Source organism: Kryptolebias marmoratus, linkage group LG8 (genome assembly GCF_001649575.2).
Source record: "Kryptolebias marmoratus isolate JLee-2015 linkage group LG8, ASM164957v2, whole genome shotgun sequence".
Classification (NCBI taxonomy): Eukaryota; Metazoa; Chordata; class Actinopteri; order Cyprinodontiformes; family Rivulidae; genus Kryptolebias; species Kryptolebias marmoratus.
The window spans coordinates 6,857,703-6,868,230 of NC_051437.1; the positions used below are offsets into that span (position 1 = coordinate 6,857,703).

The 10,528-nt window shown below is 37.3% G+C and overlaps 2 protein-coding genes across 2 annotated transcripts in view; one reads left to right on the forward strand and one right to left on the reverse strand.

The window, feature by feature from the left end:
• The window catches only part of LOC108237596 (trypsin-3), a 16,458-nt gene extending 11,711 nt beyond the window's left edge, over positions 1–4,747 (reverse strand). The window contains exon 1 of the mRNA XM_017419131.3: positions 4,527–4,747. Coding sequence (XP_017274620.1) covers positions 4,527–4,581 — 55 coding nt within the window. The 5' untranslated portion in view covers positions 4,582–4,747. The remainder of the gene's footprint in view (positions 1–4,526) is intronic.
• Positions 4,748–7,412: 2,665 nt separating this feature from the next.
• On the forward strand, positions 7,413–9,978 carry LOC108237610 (trypsin). Its single transcript, XM_017419150.3, has 6 exons — positions 7,413–7,550; positions 7,788–7,860; positions 8,170–8,323; positions 8,445–8,583; positions 8,695–8,949; positions 9,367–9,978. Exons 2-6 carry the CDS (start codon positions 7,803–7,805, stop codon positions 9,517–9,519), a joined length of 759 nt encoding a protein of 252 aa, XP_017274639.3. The 5' UTR covers positions 7,413–7,550; positions 7,788–7,802; the 3' UTR covers positions 9,520–9,978.
• Positions 9,979–10,528: the final 550 nt, after the last annotated feature.

A 10,528-nucleotide genomic window follows, 5' to 3' on the forward strand; every position in this document is an offset into this window, starting at 1 on the left:
TGATATTATTAGCACATTTTATTTTTAAAAGAATGATGTTTTTTTGTTTTTTTAATGAGAAATATTTGCCCCTCTAAACAATTCTGTTAATAGATAAGTCATTATTTACGGAGACGCAGGGGGAACCGTATCTGATGGGGGAACGGGGCTCAACGTAACAGCAGCAACTCGAGCACATTGCTGCCCCCTATATGTCAAGAGGACAAATAACACCTTTTCTGTTCAAATTGCCAACCCGCCACAGTGGCATGTGTGTTGATCAAATTTACCCACCACTTCAAATATTTACCCGCATTTGGCCAGTGGCAAGTGCTAATTACCACCCCTGCTACAAAGGATTGGCTTTGAATAATGAATAGTTATGCACACTCAAGTTTTCTGGGCCTCTGCGTGTGTAAATTAGAAAAGAAAAAAATACAACCTACCCCCCAAAACGATTTTTTCTCCAAAGTGTAAGAATACCACAAGGGTTAAATGCTTGTGCTACTCACTGTCTTACAACGGCTGATTTCTTGCTGATTACAGCTTGAATAGACTATTTATCTTTGAAAAGTACTGTTTGATATAATTTTTTTTTAAAGCAAACAGAAAAGTAGACTTGTCTGACTACAGAATATATGTTCATGGTCACTTTTTGTTTAGCTTGTGTCCTGACAGTTCAACGGAGTTCCCGCACAGCTTCTTTTTTACTGTAACACAGTTTCAGGTTACGGTTCTGAATGTAGTGGTCACTTGTGTTTAGTCTCAATGGTTTTTAAAGGTACTTCTGATCCCATGTGGTTATACTGATCACAGTAGCCTGACTGTGTTTTTATGCCGTGCCACCTGAGGGCTTGAAAGATCACAAAAGGTTCTGGCCTTTTCTCGCTAAGATGTCCCCTGACTCCCTAAATCTTTTCATGGTATTTTCCACAGATCATGGTGAAAGACCTAAATTCTTTGCCATTTTTCTATCTTCCTCTTTTATTTTTTCGCCTTCTTTTCCTGGAAGAGAAAGAACGTTGGAAAGACAAAGAAAGGTGGGAATAAAAAGTGGACACCGGCAGAAATGATAAGAAAGGCAGAAAGCTAGTTTGTTGATTGTTATCAATTTATTACAAAAGAAAAATGGCGAGCTGTGAATCCCAGGGATGAGACAAGTCCAAGCAGCAGGACATGTCTGCCCTAAGACTCCAAGAGACTCCCTTTTAAACAAAGCTTATCAGCAAAAGGAAACAAGGTCACCAGTGGAGAGCTGTATTATCAGGAGGGCAGGATGACCTGGCATCAAAATGTGAACAGACATGTACTCTGCATGGCAACTCTGTTACACATACTGAGGACACTGTGTATCTTTTATTTTGAATGAAACCTTCAATAATTATAGTGAGACAAATTCAAACTCAAATTTTACATGAAGATTTCTTTCAGTCTTGGACAAAAATGTTTTGCTTTAAATCTAAAATTTGCTTCTCAAGAGATGTTTATTTTCATTTTCCAACCATCCCACGTTGAGCAATTTTGATTTTACAAAAATATTCCTCATGTGAAAAGTTGGACTCTTCAATGTGAGGTGTTTTCTGATGACAGTCAGTTCTAATACAGCTGGGATTATCTTTACGATATTATGAGAAAAATCATGCAATCTTCTTTTTATTGGCATTTTAAAAACAAAAATGTTAAATCCAGTGCTGTTTAAAAGTCTTAAGTCATTCTTTTTTTTCTTGCTATTTTCTTGCAAGTAGCCAAAGTTGTGTCCCCCATGGTGGGGGACACTGTACTTGAGGCAGGGGACACCCTGGACAGATCACAAGTCCATCACAGGGCCAAATGAGACAAACAACCATTCACACTCTCACTCACACCTAGGGACAATTTTAGAATTACACAAAGTAAAGTCACAATTTCAAATTAGATCGTTAAAGGGATAATCCAGACAGTTTTGAAGTGATGTTCTGTCTAATAGTTATTAGTAGTTAGTACCTTATCAGCTGTGACATCAGCCATAAAGGACAGAGTATGAATAAAGAAGCAAATGTCTTTGTCCAGGCTAGGCTAATGACAAGCCAAATGAGTATGAGTATTTTTAAAATCTTTTTTCAGGCTTATAAAACAACTCTTCTGTAAAAACATCACACCAGCATGAAAGAATGCTATATTAGCTCATTTTAAACCTCTGCACTTTTGCATGACACCATTTGTGTAGTGTGTTGCTGTTTTCTGAACTGAACGAGTAAAACCAATCGTAATTTGGAGCTTATCATTTGTCATATTCTCTGACAGAACCAGACTCTTATTTTGAAAAGTATCTACCAAGTTTTGTTTTGAACATTGCAATTGAACACCTTCTCCTATTTGCTCTTTACATTTTCTTTTCTGGTTGTCATGGTGAATGCTGCCTTTTCTGGGGAAGCATGAGGGGGAGCACACAGCACCACTCTTGATCAGGCAGACAGAGACACAAACTAGAAACTGAGCCTCAAACAAACTGTTGCTGTGCAAAAAGCAATAAGCTGTATGTAATAAATTCTTGAAAACGTCTAATGGCCATACATGCATTTTTTTGTCACTACTATCAATTATGTATGATATGATGGGTTTTTAAAAATCCCTTAATCTCAGCTTTTGAAGAGAGAATTCAGAGCTCAAATACAATGAGAGTCAGATTCTGGGTGTGTGGGAAGGTTTACAGAAATCTGAGAGACACATTGGGTTCAATAAGACAAACTTGTCTGTGTTTCTATGCATAACCTGCATAGAAAGTGTGTATTTTGTGGGATGTGTGAGTTTAAAGCATTTGCAATAAATTTGGAAAGTTTAGACAGCTCAAAAGTTAAAGTGAACAGCGCCATCACACTGAAATGAACATTCTGAAGTAAAAATCTCCAAAAACCATAAAACCTAAAGTGCAATTGTGTGAAACCTGTAAACAACACCCAAAAGACAGTTCAGTCGTGGAAAGTCCAACTTTGATGTTCCATCCATCCAGTCCGAGCTTCAGGGTAAAGAGAAAGGACACACCTGACAGAGCATTAACACGGCTCATTTTTAAAGTTTCAGGACAAACCCAAGGTTTAGGATCACAGTGTCTGGAAGAAATTACAGGCACAAAAACTGTCATCGAGGGCAAAGGTATACCTCGTTACAGCCCAAGATGTTCATTTCCAGCTATAATGAGCCACAGTATCACGTGTCACAACCAAAATATGAACCTTACACATGTGGACACAGCCTAGATTGGAGTCTGAGATTACCATACGCATGAGGGTGCAGAGAACATTATGTAATATCCTGGTACTTAACCTTTAACAATGGGCCTGTATTGTGTGTCGTCTGCTTGATTATGAAAATCGCAAGTCATGAATGAAAGTCATAAATTATTTTCACTGAGAAAAATAATTTCCTCCAGACTATAATAATAGTTTTGAAAGAAGATATGTCAGGGTGTGGTGCGTGAAGGATCCAAGAATGTGGGGGAACAAACTGACAACCAAACAGGAAAGCAGGACGTCAGGCTGATGAGCGAGTGAGAACTGGAAGTTTAAGCAAGCGGAGAGGGATGAGAACGAGTAAACGCAGCTCATCTGATTAGGAAAAAAGGGACAGGTGAGAGATGGGGAGCAGGACTGACTGAGGGGATGAAATGGAGAACGACACGGAGGGAAAACCAGAAAACAACAAGATAAATAAAACACGAGGAACAATAAGACAATAGTCCGAATCGACAAATAAAACACAATTAAAAAAGGAATAAAACACAAAACACAAAAATTAAGCATCATGACAAGCTAATGTAGAGGAAGAAAGTAAAAGTTGACAGATAACCTACCATCTTAAATTAATTTCAAAGGTTTCATGTCCCACACCTGAGCTGTGTATCATTTCGCTTGTGACATGATTTCTCGACACAGAAGAGGGCGTCTGCCTCTGTCGCCTATTGTCTTGCTGGCATTCATCTTTTGTTGCTGAGGTTTCAAGTTAGTTCTGTAAATAAGCTCATGTTTTCTCATCTTTTCAGTAAAGTCTCATATAAAAAAACAAAATAAAACTTTGTTACTAATTACAAACAGTAACCCTGTGCACGTGTTTTTAATAATGTTCTAAATAAAACTTTGATGACTACAATCAAGCCCATATTATGACACTGTATCCTACAGGACCAAAACTAATTTAAATTTACAAATACCACAAAAAACATGTGACTTTTTCAAAAATATTCCCAAACTTTTTCTTTCTTTCTTTCTTTCTTTCTTTCTTTCTTTTTTTTGCTTGTTCTGAAAATGATTTAAACTAAAAGAATATTCAATGATAGCACATGCAAAAAGCTGTGAGTCACATTTTTGGTCTCAGTGCTTTAGGAAATGAATAGATGGTACTTTATTAATCGACTGGATACGTGCGCGCTGATTTTGGTGAACCTAAAACTTTGATCATGTTGGTCATATTCAGTTTCAAAATCACAACTTCCTCTTTCATTCAAACTTTACTTAATTCCATTTTGAGTTACTGTAAAGAACTGCACATTCAAGTAAAAGAAGCTTACTTACTGTACACAGCCAAGGCTTCCAAGAGGACACAAAGCACAAAAGACAGCAGGTCCATGGTGAGGTGCACTGAGAAGCGGTCTACCTGCAGTGAGAGCCTTCACGTATGTGCTTCGTGTCCAATCTAAAGGGGAAGGAGGTTCACCTGAACTCTCGGATTACTTATAGCTTCTGTTTCCGTCTCCATGGCCACGTCCTTGGCTCACAACTATATATAATTGACGCCTCTTCAGCATGGCCCCCTCATCTCTGCTTTTCCTCGACCTACTCAAGCTGCCCTGTTGGCGTTCCTTGTTTATATGATTCCCCAGTTTATAGTTGGTCCATATACTGTCACATAAAATCTTAGAGGAAAAACTGTGGTTGTTGTGGCGCCACTAGCTTATATGTCATGGCTATAAATTGGGTTTTATGTGTTATTTAACAGCTACTCTGATTTTGTAGCTGTGACAGGTCTGTGCAGGGTTTGACACACTGTCTCCATGTGTGAATGGAGTTCTTAATATGGATCAAATGGGCTGCTGTCACATTAAATGAAAGGAGGTGGTGTAAGACCCTCGGCTGCCGCTCGTCTTCTCTCACTGATTTCCCCTGGAAGAATTAATAAGGGTCTTGACAGTAAAAGCTTTTGTATTGGTTCAGGTCAGCACATCATCTTTGTGGCTGGGTGTCATTAAAAATGAAGCAGAGCCCAGGCAGGTTTTATCACATCTACCATCTCTCTGCGGAGCTCCTGACCTCAGCTGGCTAATAGTCCTCACCTGTACTGATAGCCGTGGCACCTTCACTGCCTTTTTTTTTTTTCCAACTATAACCCTCTCCTCAGTATAGATGCTGATACACACCATTGCCCCGCATTCGTCTGACTGGCCGCGGGCGGAAAAGATATAACCCACGCAAATGAGCTTTTCCACATTTCCATGCATGCTTTCTCGGTAAAATTATGAGCTGACACGTTTTCATCAACAGCAGTGGTGATTTCATTCACTGCAACTCATACAAGCCGAATGCAAACAACTATGGTCCACACTTCAGTAGGTTGGGAAATGGCAATTTTGTAAATTATATCATTACATCTGCACTGATGTACATTTAAATTTGGCATGCCAACAGGAAAGTACAGACAACAAAATACCAACACAATAAATACTCAGTAGCCCCAGTTTTGTGCACGGTACATGTTGGTACCTGACGTGTCAGGGAGAGGACACAGGACCCCAGAGATGGCCCAGTGATTTTAGATTCTGATATGTCCGCAGTGGTTTCAGGGTTACACCTAATTGTGTTTTAGACTAACTCCTTTGTAAAGACATAATAGTCTTTCTGATTAAAAATTAACAAACAACTTTCAATAATTCATGGTTTATTGAGCTAGGTTAATTGTTTATACGTTGTAATGCAATAACTCACAGAGATTTAGTTTTTATAAAGTCGTCTGCCTCATTAATAATTTGTTAACAACTGCTATACCATTAATGAACGCTACAGAAAAATTAAAAACTGAACAAATGCATTCACAAACACAAACAATCTAAGTGGATCCAATGAAATACAACCTCGTTGCCTAATTTTACATTTTAATCATTTCTAGAACTAAACTTAGCAAAACTGAGCTTTGAAAGGATCTGCAGAATCCTCCATTATTTGTTAGTTTGTTGCACATTAAAGGAAAAAAAAATTAAACACTTGATGATTAAATGTTTAATTTAAGTAACAAATGTGTCTTTAACTGATTTAAATATTCAGTATGTGGCAGAATGTGGTGATTGAAATCTAACCAGGACAGTATCAGTTTTCAGTACCTGTGACTCAGCACAAACTAATTGTCTCTCATCACTTGGTTCATAGGTACCGGGATAACGTGGCTCAAAGTAAGTATTCATAGTCCTGATTCTAAAACAAGTTTATCTGGAAGGAAAGTTTTGGTCTGAACAAAGTACGTTGAATAAAGATATGTGATATTGTTGTAGAATTAATGTGATTACATGTACAAAACTAAATTATGGATTTGATCATGATACTGTACCTTTGAATAAATGTGTAGTTTTGTACAAGTGCATAGTTAAAATTAGAATTAAAAAATGTTCACACAGTTTATAACAATGAGGTGAAGGGTATTGGATTACAGTTTAAGCATTAATTTAAAAAAGAAATCGTGAATTTGTCATATGTTCCTGGACTATATAATTTTTATCCAGTTAAAAATGGAAATGGAAAACAAAACTGTAACTCCGAGTTCAAACCAGGATAGAAAACAGCGAGGGGCTGAGAATCATGGGTGACCAGTCGGGGCTTGCAGTCTCCCCTTTAAGGCTGAATCCTTGTACTACTCCTTGTTTCTACTTCTCTGCTTCTCAAAGATCCAGTTCTTTACAGATTGGGATTTTGAACCAAATCAAGAAAACAGTCATCTGCTGAAATTATTTTTTAATTACGTCAACAGCAACTCTAAAATGTCAGAATTTTGTTGTTTTTTTTGTTTGTTTTTTTTGTATGAAAAAAATCAATTTGTTTACAATAAATTGTCTTTAAGGCATTAATGTAAAACTCACCGTATATTTAAACGAGCTTTTTCTGATTAATGTTTTTTTTTCACTGAGAAACAAGGGGAATTAATACCAATACTGACTAACTTTGAAAAAGAAAATCTTTCAAACTAAGAGAGACAATTTGTGTTTTGCTTCCTTATGTGTGTGCTTTCAGCAACCATATGGCAAACCCAAATTGTTCTAAGCCAAATTTGTTCCGGCCGACACAGTTTTTGTCTTTTATTCTATTCATAAACGGGTGAGGAAGATGAAAAAGAAGAGGCGTTTGCAACCTCTGTACTCCGTGTACGAACAGAAAACTGGCGCTTAGAGTTGGACAACACCTTTCCTTTGTTATGTATTAGGTCAGCCGGCCAAAGTACACAACAAGATAAAAAGATAAATTCAACAAAAGATGTGGTAAAGCATGTAGTTACGGTATAAAGGATACGAGGAGAGCGACAGTCTCAGCAGAAGCGCAGATGGTTTTAACCATAAGGTAAGTAGAGATTATTCTGATTCTTCTCAATGAAATTCAACTTGTAATACTCAACAATCTGAGCACTTCTTAATATTTAAATAACATTTTAAGGCATGTTATTTTAAAATTCTATTGTCAAATCAAGTTGGACATAATTCTAACACTTTTTATTATTATAACGCCAAAATCAGTCTTTAATTTGCTTTGTAATACGTTATTTGATTTGAAATGAAAGTTGTTGTTTCTTCTCTACAGAAAATTAGTCTAAATATGAATCTTCAGAAAGTCTTTACAGCACTGTTCCTTTGGTTGTCCTCAATATGTCCAGGTACGTTCGTGGGCAAGTTTCTCAACCATCAACCTTTTTAGTCATTTACTAAATAAAATCCTTGACTCATGTTGCCGAACTATGCTGAAGGCAACTTTTACAAAGCTTTGAAAAGCACAAAAACACGAGCGTATTAGTCACTCAGGAGCACGGGAAATTATACATCTTCTTTGGCATCATTAAAACCAAAAACATATTCATTTTCTAACTTCCTGCAACACTGCTCTTAAATTCTTTTTTATGTTTGGAAAGCTATGTAGCAATTACCTTGACCTTGTGGCTGTTTTACTTTATACGTACTCTCTGCAGAGACTCATGCACAGAGGATCATTGGGGGTCAGGAGGTCCAGAAATATTCGATCAAATATCAGGCTTCGGTGCAAACAGAGAAAGGGGAACACTACTGTGGGGGAACCTTGGTGCATGAACAGTGGGTGGTGTCTGCTGCCCACTGCTGGAGACCGTAAGTACCGACAGCACGATGGTTGTTCATTTCAGTACTGCTTCGATTTGCAAATATCATATTTGAAATGATCAATTTATTGTATTGAAGGATGCATTTTATTTCTATTTTTGATTCCCAGGAGCCATATGATGCTTGTGGTGCTGAGTGAGCACAACCTGGAAGAAACAGAGGGATTTGAGCAGGTCTTCAACGTCTCAAAAATATATGTTCACAACTACAACCATGGGACGTATGATAATGACATCATGCTTATTAAGGTTAGCAGAAAAGTTTGTACACGCCTAATACTCTTAATACACAAAGCAGAAATGGCATTGCTCGGTCACCGTCTCATTGTTGTGCTGCTCTAACTTTACTTTATGTCCCAGCTGAGTCAGCCGGCGCAGCTGAACGCCAACGTCCAGCCCGTTTCCCTGCCTGATAAAAACACTCGCCCATTATGGGGGAACGTCTGCCAAGTGAGTGGCTGGGGCACGACGCAGGTTTATTTTTTCAAGCTCTCCCGTGTTCTACGGGTCGTGAACGTGAGAGAAAATCCTTACTGCAAGTGGTACTACTGGGGCAGGATCACCCCAAATATGATTTGTGCTGGATCTATCTTTGGTGGCAAAGATTCCTGCCAGGTACAAATACCCCATAAATTCTGCTTCTTACTACATAGTATCAATAGTGTAATTTTGACTGGAGGGCTGCACACATTGTTTTGAGATGATCTTTTTTATTGCTCTACATATTGATCATTTTTTTAATATTCTTACATTTACCAGCCATTCTATAATACGGACAGTGTTTTGTGGAGAACAGTTGATGTGAAGGAGTTTTATGATATCTGCTGTGTCCATTTAGCAGCTACAGAGACATTTTTTTTTAGCAACTGAAGGCATCAGTCCAGTTGAGATACAGAAAATGTGCACAAAGTGACCAAATATAAATTTATTATTCTAATGAAAACACTGAAGCAAGATATGTTAGATTTCTGTTTTTATGTAGGCCTAATTAATGCAAAGGTTTTAATTTAAATTTCCTTGGTGACTCCACAGGGCGACTCCGGAGGTCCACTTGTCTGCGATGATTTCCTGGAGGGCATCGTTTCCTGGGGTATCGGCTGCGCAAACCCATTCTACCCAGGTGTCTACACCAATGTGAAGCAGTACATTGAATGGATCAACTGGGTGACTGTTTTTGACCAATAAACAATTTCCAAGATTTTTATTTAGTCTGAAAACAACTAATTCAAGAGTTTGCCTTTGGAGATGCTTCTCCTGAATGTAACTTTACATAAGTATGTAGTTTAACTGTAATTCCCTGTTTGATATTATTGTTCAGTCGTTTAAATTCAAACGTTTTTATTAAGATATGTTCAAATATTGTATTCTATTAATTTTTACATGGATTTTTTTCAATAACAATACAAAAATCCTTTAGTTTTATTGTTTCTGTTTTTTAATAATATTACTACATGCAGAAATCATACTAGTTGTAGTAGTCCCATTGTTTAGGCAATTGTATTACACTATATTACATTCTTTTTGTATTTATTACTATCAGTGTCACATGAAAAAGTTACTTTGTTTGGATAAAATTCTGAATTAATAAACTGAGAAGTGAAACCTTCCTTTCTTTAACATCTCATAATAAACTTTACTGCTTTATCTTTTGGTGGATTTTTATTGTATGTTGTTTCTAAAAGGCTAGCAGAGTCACAACTAACACAAAACAGTGAAAAATTTGGACTTTCTGCCTGATAAAATTGTTGCATACAAAGTTAATTTTAATGCTTATTCAAAAGGTGAAAAGAAAACCAAAGATATCTGAACATCTGTTGTGTCAAGTTAAATATGTTTGGAACGTTAATTAAATATTTATAAATGACATGACGTCGGGAGAGCGTGGCAAACCCAATTCGCAGACTCATAATTTAAGAAACAAAAAGATTTATTTTTAAATAACAAAAGTGGAAAACAAAAAGCTGACGTGGCAGCAAAAATAACTATAACAGAAATCCCTAACAGAAATGGCAAGACGAGGCAAGGAAGAATCGTGGACAAAACAAACAACCAAACATCTAACCAGCAACAATGAATCGGCAGGGAGGTGGAGAGGAAGACCAAGTTTTAAACACTGGGGACAATCAGGTGAAGTGGGCACAGGTGAGTAATGAAGATTGACAACAGGTGGAGATGGGTGTGGCAGAAAGCAGGA

Bases quoted from the DNA above. Each gene is read 5' to 3' on its own strand.
- LOC108237610 (XM_017419150.3), top strand. From the start codon at position 7,803: ATGAATCTTCAGAAAGTCTTTACAGCACTGTTCCTTTGGTTGTCCTCA. The intron at 8,324-8,444 runs GTAAGTACCGAC...TTTGATTCCCAG, and splicing joins GCTGCCCACTGCTGGAGACC to GAGCCATATGATGCTTGTGG. The intron at 8,584-8,694 runs GTTAGCAGAAAA...TTTATGTCCCAG, and splicing joins ATGACATCATGCTTATTAAG to CTGAGTCAGCCGGCGCAGCT.